The sequence below is a fragment of the Osmerus mordax genome, chromosome 26 (assembly GCF_038355195.1).
Source record: "Osmerus mordax isolate fOsmMor3 chromosome 26, fOsmMor3.pri, whole genome shotgun sequence".
Taxonomy (NCBI): Eukaryota; Metazoa; Chordata; class Actinopteri; order Osmeriformes; family Osmeridae; genus Osmerus; species Osmerus mordax.
The window spans coordinates 4,022,689-4,042,237 of NC_090075.1; the positions used below are offsets into that span (position 1 = coordinate 4,022,689).

At 41.6% G+C, this 19,549-nt stretch overlaps 5 protein-coding genes across 5 annotated transcripts; 2 read left to right on the forward strand and 3 right to left on the reverse strand.

Annotated features, from left to right (window-relative positions):
• Nucleotides 1–1,312: 1,312 nt before the first annotated feature.
• Nucleotides 1,313–3,817, forward strand: gamt (guanidinoacetate N-methyltransferase). Its single transcript, XM_067229555.1, has 6 exons — nt 1,313–1,552; nt 2,473–2,618; nt 2,788–2,851; nt 2,971–3,038; nt 3,289–3,399; nt 3,591–3,817. Exons 1-6 carry the CDS (start codon nt 1,378–1,380, stop codon nt 3,729–3,731), a joined length of 705 nt encoding a protein of 234 aa, XP_067085656.1. The 5' UTR covers nt 1,313–1,377; the 3' UTR covers nt 3,732–3,817.
• Nucleotides 3,818–4,506: 689 nt separating this feature from the next.
• Nucleotides 4,507–7,067, reverse strand: ndufs7 (NADH:ubiquinone oxidoreductase core subunit S7). The gene is made up of 8 exons (XM_067229556.1): nt 7,038–7,067; nt 6,407–6,449; nt 6,110–6,178; nt 5,879–5,999; nt 5,556–5,735; nt 5,257–5,303; nt 4,842–4,930; nt 4,507–4,746 (listed from the first exon to the last, which is right to left on the reverse strand). The coding sequence occupies exons 1-8, from the start codon at nt 7,051–7,053 to the stop codon at nt 4,649–4,651; spliced, it is 663 nt and encodes a 220-aa protein (XP_067085657.1). The 5' UTR covers nt 7,054–7,067; the 3' UTR covers nt 4,507–4,648.
• Nucleotides 7,068–7,440: 373 nt separating this feature from the next.
• Nucleotides 7,441–11,460, forward strand: LOC136935790 (proprotein convertase subtilisin/kexin type 4-like). The gene is made up of 14 exons (XM_067229452.1): nt 7,441–7,587; nt 7,678–7,779; nt 7,854–7,946; nt 8,064–8,186; nt 8,340–8,416; nt 8,505–8,593; nt 8,695–8,867; nt 8,990–9,303; nt 9,402–9,505; nt 9,652–9,769; nt 9,927–10,106; nt 10,203–10,327; nt 10,626–10,745; nt 10,967–11,460. Exons 1-14 carry the CDS (start codon nt 7,441–7,443, stop codon nt 11,458–11,460), a joined length of 2,259 nt encoding a protein of 752 aa, XP_067085553.1.
• Nucleotides 11,461–11,584: 124 nt separating this feature from the next.
• LOC136936282 (transmembrane protein 79-like) lies at nt 11,585–15,008 on the reverse strand. The gene is made up of 5 exons (XM_067230062.1): nt 14,949–15,008; nt 13,913–14,182; nt 13,090–13,644; nt 12,299–12,512; nt 11,585–12,199 (listed from the first exon to the last, which is right to left on the reverse strand). The coding sequence occupies exons 2-5, from the start codon at nt 14,169–14,171 to the stop codon at nt 11,929–11,931; spliced, it is 1,299 nt and encodes a 432-aa protein (XP_067086163.1). The 5' UTR covers nt 14,172–14,182; nt 14,949–15,008; the 3' UTR covers nt 11,585–11,928.
• Nucleotides 15,009–15,737: 729 nt separating this feature from the next.
• Nucleotides 15,738–19,549, reverse strand: ctdspl3 (CTD (carboxy-terminal domain, RNA polymerase II, polypeptide A) small phosphatase like 3). Its single transcript, XM_067229951.1, has 11 exons — nt 19,280–19,549; nt 18,855–18,978; nt 18,618–18,752; nt 18,188–18,302; nt 17,859–17,970; nt 17,422–17,508; nt 17,223–17,285; nt 17,046–17,125; nt 16,723–16,849; nt 16,350–16,445; nt 15,738–16,237 (listed from the first exon to the last, which is right to left on the reverse strand). The coding sequence occupies exons 1-11, from the start codon at nt 19,397–19,399 to the stop codon at nt 16,172–16,174; spliced, it is 1,125 nt and encodes a 374-aa protein (XP_067086052.1). The 5' UTR covers nt 19,400–19,549; the 3' UTR covers nt 15,738–16,171.

Sequence of the window (19,549 nt, forward strand, 5' to 3'; positions counted from 1 at the left end):
TTCTCATTGATATAATATAAAAGACAGTGTCTACACTCAAAGGACTAGCAGTCTAGACTTCTGTAGCTTGCTGGCAGTAGGCTATACGCATGGGTGCATAGACACACAAAACAAGTTCATACCACACAGGTGGTTCCAGTAAAGCTGTTAACATGCCACCATGTTCAGGGATCATGTACAACTGCTGTGAAAGGCTTGGTTGCTGTTTATGATATTTCTGGAAGAAAGACCTCGAGGATTTAGAGATAGATTTTTGGTGTACATTTGGCATGATCTTAAATCAAAGACATCTGAACTTGTGTTTCAAGAACAGCATTTAAGGTGATGTTATTATCTAACTCCTCTCAACTGGTCCCATTGTGCCCATGCATGGAATAATGAAAATAACGAGGGGAACAATACTGGAAATAAACAATGGAATATTCAGTAAAACATCTGGGTTACTTGGGTTGGATTAGGCCAATCCTCCCAAACTGAAGCTCCTTCATGGATATCAAGACAACATGTATGCACACTAAGAATTGGGTTTCAAACAAGTTGACCCGTGACACTGGTTCATAACTAACTTTGACTCAATAGTTGGCACCTTTGTACTGATCTGTGGAAGAAACTTGATGACTTGTTAGGATTGATGTAGCAAATTGCTATAAAAAGAGGAAGAATATAATAGACTAGCCTGCACAGTCTACGCAGACTGTGATCACTGACACTTGTCCTGACAACTTATCTGTCAAAAGCAAGAATGCATCGAAGGGGTGATATTAATTCAGGATTCATAAATGCCCAAACTGCCACTTAATTTTGGTGGAGTTGGTTGGGAGTGTGCAGGCCATATGAGTGCATAAAGCGACACATGTCCTTGAAATAACCTTGATAAACGAGGGGCTTATATTTTATTTGTTCAGGAATTTGAAAGAATATCAATGTTACGTAATCTGTTCGCAATGGCAAGTGAGCGAGAAACACGAGATCTTTAGAATCTTTATTTTAGGTATAATTTTTTACCTCTGCCGAGCTCAATAATAAAAAAAATGTATGCTGTCAAATTATGCCAACATTGTATTGCACAGCAGTGAATATTCAGTGAATAAACATGTAGGATTCAATCGGGATAAATCGGGATACTCTCTTGCATTTATGCTGCAGCTGCTCAGTGACAGTGTAGAGTATCAGCGCTACTCTTGGAATGCACGCAGAATTGAACTGCAGAATCCAACGTACAAGCAACGCCTCATCGACATTGCCAACCCTTTTTGTGAAGTCAGCACTTCCAACCCCATATAAATCCCCACCGTCTTCAATTCAGTCCTTCTTTAGCCACAACGTGTGGAGACAGTCCCGTCCACGCATCTGAATTAAAGTAAAACAACCACCAACATGACTACTGCACAACCCATATTTTCCAAGGGAGAAGACTGTAAAACTGGATGGCACGGCGCAAGTGCTGGATACAATGAGGCCGACACTCATCTCGAGATTTTGGGCAAGCCTGTTATGGAACGTTGGGAGACTCCATACATGCACTCTCTGGCAACTGTGGCGTCTTCAAAAGGTATCCACACAATATCAGTACCCGGAGCTGGTCTTGAACACACCGTGAACATGGCACAAGAACACTTTTCTGAATTGAAAGCCTATTGGAGACGTAGCCTAGTCCAAGTGAAATCCCAAACTTTTGCCACTTTAAGTATTACGTCAGAATAGACCAAATGCATACGATTTTAAAATAGTAGATTTCATTTTATACATTTATAATGTAGTCGGTTGCAAGGTAGCCTAGTCTATCTTATGTTTTTATATGTTTTCGCTTTTTTAATTGTTCAAAGGTTCTCTTATGCAAATGAAGAGTGTGGGAAACCTTGGTCAACGGGGCATTTGTGTCTCAGTTGAGCAGGTGTTACTTTACCCATGGAAACGTGCCAAGTTAAGGGACTGTCATTTATAACTAAGCCTACGTGTCATTGAATAAAGTTTTGATGGGTACCATTAACACAAGTTTATCCTTTTTAAGAGCACTCCCCTTTTCAGGCCATTATAGGTTACCATTGATTATCTATTATCAGCAACTTTAACTAGTTCTCTATTGTTGAACTGGGATTTGCATTTAAACCAGACCTGAATCTTGTCTATATCACCAGGAACATTTCTTAACTAGACTAGTTACAGATTATAATATATGTGTATGGGTTTGAGGACAGCAAGGCAAAACCAAATGGCCTTTTTCACTAATCTATATTTATCTCTGAAAGAGAAGCTGTGGAACTCCTTGCAGTGAGTGGCCTTTCTATCACATGTCACAACCTCCTGCTTTCTCCCCTTGCATTCCAAACATTTTTACCACAGCTCTCACCATAGCCTAAATATCTTTTCACTAATAAACAATACAGTTTTGCCCCTATTCATTTCTCATCACCAGTCAGATAACACCATCAGTGGTGTGGAAAATACAATCCTATCTCATTTGTTGTATAGGTGGACGGGTCCTGGAAATTGGGTTTGGCATGGCCATTGCTGCAACCAAAGTCGAGTCATTCCCCATTGAGGAGCACTGCATTATTGAGTGCAATGATGGAGTGTTCCAGAGGTTGCAAGAGTGGGCCAAGGTTCAGCCCCATAAAGTAAGACAGACTTCACATCACACTTGCAAGTTCCTCTCAAATCAAATTTGATTAGTAAAGTCCTTTTTACAGGCAATGTCACAGAGGGCTTCATATATGCCCATAGAACTGCAGTTGATCTCTCTGAATTGAATCTGTTTTAATACCTGAAATGATTCCACATGCTTAGATTGTGCCACTGAAAGGTCTTTGGGAAGACGTGGTTCCTACCCTGCCTGCTAATCATTTTGATGGTAAGCCTATCCAGCTTTTACATCCAACGTCTAGGCCTACGTATTCTACAGACGTCACTTTGTAGTGTAGAAACACTTTTGCTGAATGAGGATTTGATATTTGTCCTTCCCTTTGTTAGGTATTCTGTATGACACATATCCTCTGTCAGAGGACACATGGCACACTCACCAGTTTGACTTCATCAAGGTAAGTAGTCGATAGCACATTACTGAAATGGCTTTTTCAAGGACAACATGTTACCAACATAAGCAAATAAGACGAGTCAACAGTATGTTGGTTACTCATGCACAGCCAAAACACTCAACGTCTGAGTGTTTTGAACGTCAGTTCAACGTCAAAATAAACTATTGTAAATGTCCTAGTGACAGATTTTCTGTACTTCATTTTGATCAGAGGATTTCTAGGGAGGTTGATTCTCTCCTTTTCCTGTTTCCAGGGTCATGCTCACAGGCTGTTGAAGTCAGGTGGCGTGCTCACCTACTGCAACCTGACCTCTTGGGGCGAACTTCTCAAGGGTAAATTTGACAACATTGAGAAGATGTTCCAGGTAATAATTTTGTCACTTCAGAGCTAAATAGAAACGTACAGTAGTTGTGTTTACAGACACTGTTTATGATACTGTGTAACTTGGTCAGGGCATTGAAGAATGACTTGAATACATTTTCACTTCATAGTTTGGCAGTGGGTACCTGCAAATGTACTCTATGCTGACCATCTCCTTGTGTTAATGATTTTCAGGAGACCCAAATGCCTCATCTGCTTGAAGCCGGTTTCAAGAAGGAGAAAATTAGCACCACAACCATGGATATTGTACCACCAACTGATTGCAAATATTATGATTTCCGCAAGATGATCACACCCACAATTCTGAAAGAGTGAAGCCTAAAATGATGAAATTTTTATAATATTCCCTCAAGTGCTTCTCAGGTCATGCACTCAATCTTTAAATAAATCAGTTAAAAGAATTCACCTTCAAATTCTGTTTTTTTCATAGTTATTAAGTAAAGCTGTACGATGTAGCTACAGTGTTTAGTGGTTAGGAACTGTTAATGATTCACAGATAATAATTGCACATTGCCTCACCATTCACATGTGGCTGTAGATAAATACAATAGGTCAAGACAAGCGTGCAGCCACATATAGGTGAGTCCATGCAACAATTGAACTTTGACAGTAGCACATTCACAATGACACCATGTCAAATAATCCTCCACAAACCCTTTAGTGTACCGAGTGACCTTTTTATTTTTTAAACACCCATCAGAAATTTAGGCATGAAACAAAACAAGACTGGAGGTAAAAAGTCGGAAGCGAATGCACAATAGTGTTGCCTTCTGATTAAAATCAGTTCCTTTGTATTTGAAGTCAGAATTTTTTTTATTTGTGCCTGAGGGAGGGGTAATATTATGGACTTCATTTGGGATTGATAGTAATACTGTAAAAGTACCATCAAACGGTGTGCGCAAGTTGATGCAAGAGGGCCATCTAGAGGCCTTTAGTATTTAACATAGCCGAAAACATTGGAAAAGGATTGCAACATACTAAACCTTTTAACTTGATATGTTGAAAGTCAAAGGATTAGCACTGCCTAACTAAATAATGTCAAAACTGCAATTATCAGTGTGTTATTCTTGGAATAATAGAAAACACAACAGACAAGAAACTTGTTTTATTAGACTAGATTGAAGAGGAGCCTGAACTCAAAGAGTCACTCCTAAATATATTGCCAACCAGTTCCCTGCGTGACAAGATCACCCATAAATACAACATTTACAAATTCATACATGTACATGATTTCACTTGCGATACCAGATCCTCATTTTCTTCTCCCTCTTTATTTTCTTCTGCAGCTGTAAAGTCCCGTACAGAAGGGCTTCTGCAGTGGGCGGGCAACCTATGGGTTTGAATTTCACACATTACTCTTGCTTCTTGACGTAAAAACCTCAGTTGACTGCATGAGTGTAGTCCGTTTAACAGAATCAGACATACCTGGAACGTATATGTCCACTGGTACAATGCGGTCACATCCTCGGACCACAGCGTAGGAATAGTGGTAGTAGCCACCACCATTGGCGCAGCTGAGACAGGGTAATAATAGATGTGCTGTCAATTAGCAACATTTAGATTTCCACTACACTGACATTGTTAGTGTACCTGTACTTGTTGCAAATGGCAATCAAGTTAAAACTTGAAATTAGTATAATGGACAACAATTAACTATAGCTACATGCACAATACAACTGACAAAATAGGACTGATTTAGCCACATAACTTAAATGAAGTGCACACAAAATGTTACGCAAAACAGTGGCTTATGAACACATTTTGATCATGGAAAATATCCCTATATGAGAAATGATGTTTTACCCAGAGTTTAATCTGGGAAATTTAAAGCTAACTTTACCTTCCCATGGAAATGACGTATCTTGGCTCAGGCATCTGGTCATACACCTAGAGAGAAACATGATAACATCATTAAATGAAACATGATTAAAAGCTAATCCATCTCAAACAGAACAAAAGCGTCCTACATCATGGGTTTTATTGTTTTGAAAGCAAACAAAGTCCTCACATAACTGCTGGTTTACAACAACAACCAAATCTGCACAAACAAGCCTATATTCTGTACGCCTAGGATTTTGTTTCCCCTTAAAGTTTAGCAATTAAAAAAAAACTCAAAACATTTTAAAACGAGTCCAATACCTTCCGTAGAGCTGGGGCCATTTTGTTGGTCAGAGTTCCAGCAACAATCATGACGTCAGACTGCCTGGGGCTTGCTCTGAACACCACTCCAAACCTGTCCATGTCATAGCGAGGAGCAGCCATGTGCATCATCTCCACCGCGCAGCATGCAAGTCCAAATGTCATGGGCCAGAGGGAGCTCTAGAGTACAAACGCACACAAATGTAAACATCTGAGAAGTGAACTGGCCACAACAAACGTAAGAGGGTCTTGTATGAACTTTAACCGTCAACTTTACCCAGGTTATTAGAAAACCTTATGCTTCTTAGGAGACTGAGACTCACCCTGCGTGCCCAGTTCACTAGATCATCCAGCTTGGTGATGACATACTCCCCCTTGCTGGTGGCTACCGCAACTGGTTTGGCTGCAGCCACCGCTGTGCTTTTCTCTCTGACTGGGACCAAACTATAGGAGAACAGTGGTTTGTTCATGCTAAGCTGTACCTGCTACCTTTGAGCTGCTTATGGTACTGATTTATTTGACTGTACATTGAGAAATTACAGGAGCACTCTTACCTGTTGGCATTCTCATTTTTGGTAAAGTGATGTAGACACCTCTGTTGAGCGGCGAATAACGAAATGGGTCTGTGGTGTAGAAAATATTGGTCAGGTTGGGTTGAGAGGAAGAACACGGTTTGATTAAGACTCTGGGCTAAGGATACTTAAAAGTATATATTGAGAGCCAGTTATACATGTATTGTCATATACAGTTCATTCAGGCCAAAGCTGAAACATATGATGTAAATTCCTTGTTTAACAGCGGAAATGATTAGTAGCTTGCTAGCAATGATTAGGTGATTAAAGTATTCTTACCTTGTTGAAAAGGTACCAAACGCGGCAAGACGAGGACCTGCAGCTGAAGGAATAAACAAACTAATTACACAGACTCAAATGCATACCAACTCCGTTTTCACGAACACATCTTGTATAACAAGCTGCAATGGAATCTTAAAATGACAACATACAAATATTTCCAATGACCTGCCTTAAATACGAAACGGTAACACAGTAGTTTGTTGGCTACTAGCCCTAGACTTGCTACTTTATATTAGCTAGCCTAACTAGAAATACTGATGCTTTAGTAGGACATATTATTAGTCATAGTTGGGTATAGGTAAATATATATCTTCCTGAATTGTTACACAACCAGGCACTTTCCTGTCCTGCAGTAGCAAGATGTCTATTTCCTAACTATGGCTGGCAAGCTCACTGATGATGGGTGCTTAGCTAGCAAAGCTAACTGGCTGGCACGGCTAACGTTTTTGAGCTAGCAAGGTCAGTGAGCGCAAACTATAAAATAAGGCAAAGCAAACAACAAAGACTGTCAGTAAATCAAATACGACACTCGTTGCTGTAATTTATGTGGCAACGGTGTGGAAAGTCAAACATACTTGATATTAAATTGAAGTAAAAAGCTTTACATTTGAGCCAAAACATGTCTTACCAACCAGCGCCGCCATCTTTGAGTTTCTACTTATGAAAATACTTCAGACCAGTCTGAACACAAAGTCAACCACTTGGAGCGCTGTTAGACTACACATACGTAAATAACTATTACCTCACCGGGGTAACAGCAGATACATGGAATTGCATGATATATTGCATTATGTCATATTATGAGTGATTACAAGAATGACATTTTGTGTGTGTGGTGTCGGAGAGGCATATATATTTTGTCCGGCTTGGGCGCGTGCTGTCCAACCGTTGCTATAGTGAATGATGACTGACTGAACTCGATGTAGCCAAACTTGGTTTTACAAAACTGCTTTGAAGACTTCCCACCCCCAGATTAACGTGGTCCATATCTGCCCAGTGATCCCAGAGCACAAATTCAATAAGTATCCATAATGAAGTATATTGTTTTAATATTTTTTTTGTGTTGTCCCTGTGTCGCCGGGGTTATCTTCACCAACAGTTGGGCCCTTCTTGTGAGTGGCGATGCTGCAAACGTCGAAAATGTTGCTAAGAAATATGGTTTCCTAAATTTGGGAAAGGTAAGCAACAGCTAATAGCCAGATCACTTGCATCACGTTGTTAAATAGGTTATGGCGAGTAATTGTGTTTCCTTTTCCATTTGAAAAAAGATATTTCCAGATGGCAACTTTTACCATATGGTGCAGAGGCAAGTGGCAAGAAAGTCATTTCATGCACAACATTTGAATCTGCGCCTGGACAGGGATCCAACGGTGATTTTTTTTTTACAACTACTGAAAATAAAATGTACGAAGGCTATACATGTTGATACTGTTTGCTTTATCAGGTGCTTTGGTATTCCCAACAATATGGAAAGATTCGAGTGAGCAGAAATATAATTCCACCAACGGATCCCTATTTCAGTCAACAGTGGTACTTGGTATATTTCAAAAAGGCTATTATAAATATATATATTTTAAATGTTTTCTATTTAGCTATACAATGTATTAATATGTTCTTTGATGTTTTGTCTTGGGTGAAAACGTCCCATTTCCAGAGTGAGGACTACAATCAGAATGTGGTGGCTGCCTGGGCTCAGGGCTACACAGGGAGAGGTGTGGTGGTGTCTATATTAGACGATGGCCTTGAGACAAGCCACCCAGACCTTGCTGGAAATTATGTAAGTTACTTGCGAGATTAATGTAAAATATTTACATACTTTGACCATAACCTTTCCATAAACTCAGGAAGTGCTCAAATGTATTTATTTAGCACATGAAATGAGAATGAAAGACAGTTACATAAAAATCTAATCTTGTGTACTTACCCACAGGATCCGCAGGCTAGTTATGATATGAATGATAATGACCCGTATCCTGACACTCACTACTCCAAGACCAAGACAAAAAGGTAAACACTGACATCATTGTTTATGACACACAGTATATCAACTTTGTGTGGTGTAATCTCAAATAAATCTTGTTATTTTCACCGCTAGTCATGGAACACAGTGCGCAGGAGTTGTAGCTGCTATGGCAAATAACAGTGTCTGTGGAGTTGGGGTGGCCTACCAATCAAAAATAGGAGGCAAGGAGACACATATACCAAGCATTAAATTATCCCTATCCGGTAATCTGTTGTTCTGTCTTAATCTTACTTCAACACGGCTCATGCATTGTTTTGTCCAGCTGTCAGGATGCTGGATGGATTGGTCACTGACCTTATAGAGACCAGGTCATTAAACTGGAACCAGCAACACATTGACATCTACAGCTCCAGCTGGGGCCCTGACGACCGGGGCCAGAATGTGGAAGGGCCAAGTCCATTGACGCAAGAAGCTTTTATTAGAGGCATAAGCCAAGTATGATTTATCTTCTACTTGTACCTCTGTAGTGTGTAGTAGTAGTTTGTGTCTATATTGTGTTATTTAGCTTAAGAGTGACACCAAACTACAGCTGTAGTAACACTTTTAATATTTCATAGGGCCGTGGGGGCTTGGGTTCCATCTATGTCTGGGCCTCGGGCAACGGGGGAACCAACTTTGACAACTGTAATTGTGACGGCTACACCAACAGCATATACACAATATCAGTTGGTAGCACTACAGAGAGAGGCACCGTGCCATTCTACAGCGAACCCTGCTCCGCCATCCTAACTACCACCTACAGTGGCGGCAGCTTTCACCACCGCAGAATCGTCACCACAAACCTGCACCACACCTGTACCTCTGACCTCACCGGGACCTCTGCCTCCGCTTCTCTGGCCTCTGGGATCATTGCTCTGGCTCTGGAAGCAAAGTAGCCACCCCCCCCCCCTCCCCCCATCCGTCATTTAATTACTTGTTTTTGTCTGAGGCCTTGAATCAACGGGAAATATCATACTTTTTGGCCCTCAGCCCCACTCTGACCTGGCGCGATGTTCAGCACCTGGTAGTGAGAGCTTCTCGACCAGCAGAGCTTAACACAAGTGACTGGAAGACCAATGGAGCTGGTAGAGTTGGTGAGACACGAAGCAGCAGATTCAGTTGATACATTTGAATATGTATTGAACTTCAAAGTGCTATATCAGTATAATGGGAATAACCCCAACTGTGTAAGAGATATGAATTCAGGAAATTGACATCATGCCCCACTTTACTCTTGTAGTCAGCCACTACTATGGATTTGGGCTGCTTGATGCAGGCAAGATGGTCAACTTGGCCAGAAAATGGAGAGCAGTTCAGCCTCAGAGGAAGTGTGTTGTTGATGTCATTACCAGACCTCAGTAAGGAAAATAAACTTGTTCGTTCAGCTCGCTATTGGAAAGCTGCAGTCACTTTTGGTTCCTTCATGTTTATCGTTTGTTTTGTTTTGACAAAATTAGTCAAATTTTCATGGAGATTTCCATTACCGTTGAGTCAAATTTCACCTCTGTACAATAGTGAGCTGCGCAAGGAGCTGACATGGAAGTGGAATGAGACAGCTTGTTACGGTACCAAGAACTGGATTCAGTCTTTAGAGCACCTGCAGGCCCGACTGACCCTGACCTCCGCCAGACGTGGTGACCTCTCCATAACCCTTACCAGCCCTATGGGAACTACCTCCAACCTCCTCACTATCAGGTACACTTTCAAGGACAAAGAACAGAATGTATTATTATGTGTATATTAATAGTGTTCATATTTTGCTTGGGTACCTTTTCTGATGTTCAAATGCAGGCCTTATGACAGCTCCAGTGCAGGATTCTCTGACTGGGCTTTCACCAGCACACACTGCTGGGATGAGAATCCATCAGGACACTGGATACTGCAGATAAAAAACAATGGAGATTTATTTGACCAAGGTACAGTAGATTGCGCAATGTCACAGAGTAAAAGCTGAGTTCAGCTGAAATTGTGCAGAAGACATGCACATCGAACAGCCTTGTCTAAAAAAGGCTAATTGATACGTATGTAGGTGTTATTGTTGAAAACAGAAGGTTGTTAGACAGGTTGAGGTGGATGTGCATTAGAGGTGCAAGTTATCGATGGCTGAAGTATAAATACTGGCCTTCTCTCATTTTTATCTGATTGAAACCCAATGTTCTCATTGCTTTCAACTGCTTTCTGTTCCTTTGAAAGTATTTGTATCCTTATTAACAGGACGCTTGTTGAAATTCCAACTGGAGTTGTATGGGTCAGCTGAGCGCATGGCAGGACAACGCATGCAGAGGACAATGGTCCAGGAGTGTGCAGTGAGGGACACTGATGGCAGCTGTGCAGGTGTGCTGATGTAGTACTGTTAATGACTGGAGGACCACTTACCCCAAAAATGTGTATAAACTGTATTTCAATGAGCATATATTGAGTGCATTTAACAACTAAAACAACCAGAGGAAGGTTTTTATCAGATGAAACCTGATATAGTTCAATGTTTTGAACCAAATAGAGGTGAAAAATTGTTAGTTTCAGAATGTGTGTACCTCCTGTAACCTCTGTTTCAGAGTGTGTTCATCCACTGATTGTGTTTGAGAGTGTCTGCCTGGTCGCCTGCCCACCACATTACTATGAGTCAGATGGAAATGGCACCCACAGGTGCTTACCCTGCCACAGAAGCTGCCACACTTGCTTCGGCAAGTGGAACACAGACTGCCTGGAATGCCCTCCATACTCTACCTTCGATCCCCGCTTAAGTACCTGTAACCCCCCTGTCTACCCTTGGAGCCAACGGCGTAACATGACCATCAGCATGGACCGGACTGCGGCCATGCTTAGCATCTTCATTGGAGGGCCGGTGGTGATCCTGACCGTTATGTTGATCATAACATCGGTTGTGAACAGAGTTTTCTTATTTGGTGATGCATCCATAAATCAGGCGAGCAGGACCAGCAATGAAGAGGAGGCAATGACAGGGGTGGAGATGGTGATGCTGAGTGTGTCCGAAGAGCAGACAGGAAGCAGTCAATTCCCTTCACCCACCAGCATTGCCGCTATATGAGGAACGTGACCAATTACTGCTGTAGCCTGCCAAATACATTTGTATCAAATAGAAAAGTGCTGCAAAGTTTTAGTTTACCATAAAAATTGCTTTTATTCTTCAGTATCATTTATAAACCGTATAATTTACCAATGAGACATTCGGTGGTTTTATATGAAATAATTTGAAACAATATTCATCCATTTGTAAATATAGCTTTTTTTAGTCAAATTACTTCACAAAACATTAAATAGGCACTGGAATAGCTTAAATTGACAGATTTCTTTACTAAAACATTGTCCAAAGACTTCCTCCAAATGTAGATGGAAACGGCTTGCATTTCAGATAATAAGCATAAATCCACATAAAAAGATCTGTATATGGGAGCAAAATACAAGTTAAGCCTTTACAGTCTTAGAGGTTAGTGGCATTCTGTGTAGCTCTGCTGAACCCCAGACCACAGGAATGGGCTATTTCTATATATGGACGTTATTCTACTCCTCTCTGAGTGTCCAGGATGTCTGTATCTGTGGGTATGCCATTCTCCAATTTGCCACCCTGCATCATCTCCAGCGGCCAGGAAGAAGGGGTCGTCTGATTAAAGAGCGTGTCCTCTGACCCAAAAAGCAGCTGTCTGAGGCCCAAGTCACACAGACAGTACAGATTAAAAGCCACCATGGCAAGAAGAGGAAAAACGGTAAACCCTGATCCAAAAGCTCGCCAGGAGCTACACACATGAAGGGAAAACCAGTAGAGTAGCCTACGAGGAAAAGAAAGGGAACATGTATTTTAGTGTTGTATCGGCATGCAATTTGTTCATCTTAACACTTGCGTCACATTGACAGTTTAGGAGACTTACCTTCCCAGAATGAACATGGCAGCCAACACAGGCACCACCCTCAGCTGGTCTTGGGGAAGGAGAGTGGCCAGAACAACAAGATTGAGAATGTAGAGAGACAATTGCTCTGTGGATGTGGTGACAAACAGCTGCTGAACTGCCAGTCGTCTGGGAAGCGTTTCCACAGAACTCAAGGACCCAGTACAGAATCGGCACATAGCACCCATCAGCATCCCTAGACAAGGAAAGGAAAGGCAGGGCTGGGTTAGCAGCAGCTGAAACAGTGCTCTTTGGCCACAAATAAACACTGAGGTCTGCTTTATTGTGATTCAGCCTGCCAGCATGGCTCTTTAGCATCCTGTTTCTGTAAAGATTCAGCTATTCAATGGGGATCATTTACAAATAATTCATAACACAATTTTTTCCTTGTCTCCTTTCATGATAACCTGAAGGTGGATGACTGGATATGCTTCACCAGAAAGAAAAAAAAACCTATTAGGACACCTCCCTGGAGATTTGAGAACTAAAGGCTTTTTTTCATACCCTTTTAAGCTATATATAAGAAGAGGAAATTATGCTCCTCCCTTGAGTCCTGGATAGATTTGTATTGCCTTGAGGTTTAGAAAGTAGACGATTAAAAACAAGACTTAGACTTGGATGTAGACAAATTCCAAGACAGGAGGGGCAGACAGCCTGCAATTTCTCTTTCTTAACTCTGCATTAAAGAGAGCCTCTCACACAAATCATCAATCAGACAGGGTTTAGGCTTCAAGGGTTTCAAGTCTGTCCAAAACATAATAACCAAGACATACCCAACAAGACTGGAATAGCAGCAACAGCACAGCAGCCAAGTGTGAACACCAAGCGACTGAGCATGTCAGGGCAGTCAGGGACTTCAATGGGAACATAGAAATAGAGTGCATAGAGAATCCCTGCCGTAGACAGGAGGGAGGCCAGCACAGAGCACAGAGCAGGAGCTCGTCCACTTTGGCAACATGTACAGCAACTGCAGCAACATCGTCCCCTGTCTGAGACCTCGAGGGGAGCAGTCTCGCATGTTCCCTGCCCGTCTGAACTCCACATGGTCATCTCAATGCTCTCTGGTGGCAAGTCGATCAGTGGGTGACCTTCATCTACAGTGGAATCTAGATTGTTGGATTCAGGACTCCATCTCAGTGTATCTGTTCCATTGGGAATGTCTCTCGAGCAGGCTGGATTTGGCGTACTGATGCAATTTTCCACAGTGTCTTCCAAAGTGTGCGTGGTAGCAATCGGACTGGAAATAGTTCCTTCCAGTGCTCCATCATCCCCCTCATCTGGTTGCTCTTTAGCGAGGGACTCACTAGGCCCAGCCTGGTGACAGGGATCTGATCAAAACAAGTCATATTCAAATATTATTCAAATGGTATATTCAAAGCATCAAATATCTCTCTTCAACTCATGAACACACTAATTCACTAGTCACTTGTTTCTAATTTTGTGTTTAGTCAACTCTATTTGAAAAACTTATAAATGACCTACAACTAGTGCAAGTGAATCAATCCATCAGCCATGAATTAGGTTATCTGGTCCATGCTCAGCATAAAACACTCACACTTAAAACAAAAAATCGATCAATACTAAAACAGTGTTTACCTGCTGGTAGAGGAACCAGAGAATGCTGGGATCCTGTGACAGAGTGTGAAGAGGAGCGAAGCTCCTCAACTGAAGACTCTGGACTGTCTGACACCGGTGCCAAGGATATCTGGGTGTCCAGATCGAGGAATGGGGAGAATGACAACCGGGCTGGGTCAATGTCCTGGAGTTGATTAATGATGTCACTAATGGACTCCTTCACCATGTCGATCTCCTTCACATCTTGGGGGTTGTTGGCTTGACGCCCTGTCGTTGTCATTGTCGCAAAACCTACAAAGTGAAAGTGAATAACGTAACTTACAGTAAGACCAAATCAGTTTGGTGTCTAAACAATGAGGAACCTGTTCAATTGGGTAGGTTCTATTTTGCCAGGCCTGTATATACCCCCTTCGAGCTAGACTGGGGTTATGAACATCTGGGGATTCAATCTGGAGTTTGCCCTTGGGGCACCGCCAATCGTGGCGGGCGGCTCGTTGTCTGATTTTACACTCACACGCAATTCTGAACAAGAAAGGTAGGCTACATTATCCAAAGCAAAGAGAAAAAATATCCATCGCAAGCACCTATTAAATTGCGCTGACTGGTCTTCAATACCCTACGCTCGTAGAGCAATCGTTTATGCGTTTCCCCATAATAAAGACGGACGTTTCCATGGTGTTGGACCTGTGATGGGTTTTAAAACGATGTGTCAAAGAGTTCAATCTAGTCCTCCGTTTTGTATCGATAAGTTTAAATAGGCTAATTAAAAATTCTACACACGATTTAGCTCAAAGGCCTTACCTTTTCCCTAATTTCCATGAGACTACAAGAAACAGTTTGTTTTGTTTATCAGTGAAAAAAATAGATTCATTGATGGAGATACAAATTAGTTTTATTTTAAAGTCGAGTGTTTTGACTATTCAGCACATCATTTGTTAGATAAAGATAGCCATGATCATCAGACTAAAGTTCCACACTACTAGTAACCTATATATGTAAAACTATCACCTCATATTAGGATGCAGAATTCGAGAAACAAGACACTAAATGAATTTACCGTTTTCGCAGGATGCAGGATGGACGAGGTACACTTTTTGATGAAAAATCCTCAATGCGGTTTAGCTTTCCCTCACTTTTGTCTTCCAGTATTCTGAACTTCTGAATCAAATTTCAAGACGGACAAAATACTATGCTTTAGCCTCCGCCCACACACTTTCTGGGTACCATGTCAAACAGACCATATGGAGAAAATAAATCCGAGACGGATACAATGGGGGGTTGGGACTGTGCTGTTAAATGTAGCCGTCTCATTAAGAAATGTAAAACTTGTGACAGCTCAGGACAACGTTCTTCCTATAAATCAATATCATTATGGGCCCTTGTATGTTGCACATTCAGATTATTATTGTGCTATTGTTATTAAAACGTGTATTGTCAGTTTCATGAAGTTGCATACGAACTCCCGTTTGGCAAGTAATTCAGCCAGGTAATCGGAAACAGGTTAAAAATCAATCACAACTATATCGCCAAAACGTGCCTTGCTAAAAGCTTCAAATTTTAGGTTTAAAGGAACTTTAGATCGGTAAAAGATGATGGGAGTCCGACAATGCCAGTCTTTGTGCTCCTGCCACATGCGAGAGAAACTGAATTGAGGAGGATAGAATTTCACTGTAGACTACATTTGGTGGGAGGTTCGCCTCAGAGGGGGAGGGGGGTGCATTGCGCTGCTTGTTAAACATGCAAAAAGATTCTTATACCAAATAAATCAGTAATTTAACGCACTGTGTATTCTAGTCATAATCATTAAACGTATCAAAATGACAGGAAGTAACATACAGGAAGTAACTTCATAAGTAATTGTTGCTTTATTTATTTACATAAACATTGTAACTTTCAAACAACATTTTATTTTCCTCTAAAAACAAAATATACAAATAATTTTGGACAGCAAATTTCTGAAATTAGAGGGATTGTGTATTTATGACATTTTAGTCTTTTGGACACCATGTACATTCACTTCTACGGAAGGGAGCATGCTGAAAGGTTAGGGTTGACCACTGTTGGACACACCACAACACTAAAGGATCCTGTATATATATTAAGCAGAAGATTGTAGGTTGAAGCGGGTTCTGTACTGTGAAATACAAGATGGTCAAGATAGTGTAACAATAGCAACAGCTAGTTTGAAACGTTTCACGGATTTCTCTTATAGGCTAGTGTGAAATATTCATATACATCTCAGTGTAAGATTAAAAAGATGATGGCAATGAAAGCCTCTTCTCAGTCTTCAGAGAGCAGCCTGTGAAAGTGGTCAGTTCTCCTCTTCAGAACTGCCCGGAAATCATCCTATAAAACACAGACAAAAGGCAGATAAGAGCACTTAACTAGCAACTAATTGAAGAGAAGACTGTGACTTACATCCACAGAAAGTCAAAGATCTATATTTCTAACAACTTACAGCTCCCGACAATCTTTCCAGGTATGGGATAAGCTTTTGCAGTTCTTTATCCTCCTTGTTCCCAGACCAACTCTTGATGGGAATCATGTTCATCAGCTACAAAACGAGACGGTTAAGTCAATATTGACAGTTAAACAGTTCACGATACGCAATATCAGGTTGCGTAGGGAGTCAGGTGGCTGAGTGGTTAGGGAAGTGGGCTAGTAATCAGAAGGTTGTCAGTTCGATTCCAGGCCAAAAAAGTGACGTTGTGTCCTTGGGCAAGGCACTTCACCCTACTTGCCTCGGGGGGAATGTCCCTGTACTTACTGTAAGTCGCTCTGGATAAGAGCGTCTGCTAAATGACTAAATGTAATATCACCTATGAACTTACATGATAGGGGTAGGTGTGTGGAGCATTGTCCAACACGACAGTCTTAGCCAGATCCCTCTGAAGCACTCCCAGGTCCTTCACATAGTGTCCAAGGACACAGGTACAGTCCACTTGATACAGTCTATGTCTAAAGAAGGTAAAGAAATAAGCATCATTAAATAGATGTGTGTGCAGCCCAAAACAAAACACCAACTAAACTGTCAGCAATGCAGCAAATGGGAAATACAGTTTTCACTGAATGTATCCAACAGGGTCTGATGTAGATAACTACATTATAAAAAAAGCCTTTCTTTAGAGAATGTATGAAAATATTATAGTCATACCGGAACAATTTTCGCCGCGGGTCCAAGATGTCCAGTATCTTTTCTGCGTATTCTTTCTTTGCTGATGTGTAAACAAACATCTAGGGACAAGAGTAGACATTTAAAGTTGACATGGCAACACCCTATAAATCTTGATACAGCCTTTTGAAGTGAACTTGAAAGAAATTTGAGGCCTACCTCAAATACTTTTGACATGGCCTGCAGAAAGTCCTTCACATACGGTCGTAGAATCATATAGACCTGAAATAAAAGAAGTTGCAAGTTTTTAAATGTATACATACTCCTCCTCAACACACCTCCACAATCCCTTACGGGGATTGCTGGAAAACAAAGACCAAACACTGCCGTTGTGGATTAAGACATTCGTCCTACTTGCCTTGTACTCATGGTCCTGGAAGGCTGTGTGGAAGGTATATTCTGCTTCCTCTATGACACTGAGTGAGCTATACATGAGAGTTTCATCCTACAAAAGAACACAAACATCACATGAGCATAGAACACCAAAAATACATCACCCGTGCACTGCAAGGTACCAAAGCAAGGTAGTGTTTTGTTAACCTGCAAAAAACGATGCAACTTAAGTCCTTCTTAGTTATGAACCATTCACATTTAGCTTACGCTCTTATCCAGAAGGACTTACAGTAAGTATAGGGACATCCTACTGAGGCAAGTAGGGTGAAGTGCCCAAGGACACAACGTCATTTTGCACGGCTGGGAATCGAACCGGCAACCTTCTGATTAATAGCCCGATTCCCTAACCGCTCAGCCATCTGACTGACTACATACCAAAAGTCTAATAACAAAAACATATACCAGGTCTAGAACCAGCGTAGCTTGGGGCGTGCTCCTTGTCTTGGGTGGAATGTCTCGGACGCAGGGTTTGGATTGCTGGGATCTGGATGGAATGTTCTTGATGAAGGCGAAACTGAAAACGACCACAATACAAGGGCTCTGACTGACACTTTGAGGGGAGTAAATGGACACGATCAAAGCTACAAACACAACCTGTAGTAAACCTGATCCATCCCGAAGGTATTTCAGAGCAACAAGATATCCAAATGCAACACAACTGGAATGAGGTGCAGCCTCGGTATAAATGTACTTTACTTAAAGAACGGAAGAATAAAAGGTGCAAAACTCACGGGCTGAAAGCATCCTCGCTGTCCTCCTCTCCTTCAAGGAGGCCGATGGAGCCGAAACCAAACATGCATTGTTCTGGACTCATGAGCACATCACCACTGCGGGGACTCCTTGAGTCTGAACAGAGAGTGACAAGTCTTAGAATAAGACAGTACTGTGGTATCACTGCACTGCACACACTCATGCACCGCTGACCTAATTCGTCTTGCCTCACAACCGGACAATAACCTCTATGAGGATGGTTAACTGTGGAATACAGAAATGAATGTACTGCCAGCTGCAACTGCCTCATTGTCTAACAGCGGTGCTGGAACAGTCCTTCCATTATTTGTTGGCTATAATGTTTTTTTTTTGTTATCAAAGCAAGGAGCTTTAAAGCAACCATCTTTGAAAACGTTCGCACGCAAGGCTGGAAGGGATTTTATTACTTACTTTCTTTGGTAGGTGTGAGAAAACGTACAATAGGTGTGTAGATATTCCGCACTGCAGAATTCTGAGGAGAAGGGTGGTCTATCTCTGATAGTACCCTGTGATGTTGCACCCTGACGGGGGTCTTGAAGACAAGGTCTGAGGGGAATACGTTACAATTCAGCCAATGTACAGCAGCCCTGGAAGAGCATGTTTTGGTATATCTCTTCCAGCCTCAAGACACTTTTTAAATATCTGTACCTTCTCTGTCAGCATATACAGCCGGCCTTTTCCTCCCGCGACCCTTTGCAACAGGGGGGCCCCTTGTGCCGGTGTCTTCGTAAGAGGAGGGCGAGTGGTACTCTTGTTCAAGTGTCTCCTCATCCTATATACAGAATTGGAATTAAAATACTAGTTGTTTTTTAAACTAGTTTAATTAAACCTGTTCGTCTCATAAAATCGCCCTTGTTGCTTATCTACGTCATCATTTCGATAAGCGCATGCGTGGTCTCCATTGTTTTTAGCAAAGCTTGCTAATGTGGCTAGGCTAGCTAGCCAATATGTTCCATTGCTTTCACGTTTGTATAACTAACCAGATACAGCTGGTGTTCGGCCTTTCCGATTTGGGTGTAAATAACAAATAGCTAACACAGATTACAACAGGCTACTACTACATCTTCAAATACCTTTTCTATATTCCGTTTTCCAGCTCGCCGAGGTCGCGGAGTTGTTGAGGGGCGCTGACCGTTGTCGTTGAACTTTGCCAATGATGGGCGGTCGTCAATAGTTCGAGACCGTAATCTCATTTTTGCCAGTCTAAATGTTGTAGATCATAGTTTCATGAATAATCGATTTCTAGAAAAATAATGTCACGTAAGATGCTCTTATTTCCTAGTCCGATTCGATTCACCTAATGCCAACCCGTCTCCAGTTTTCTCGACTCGTCTTCAAATCTA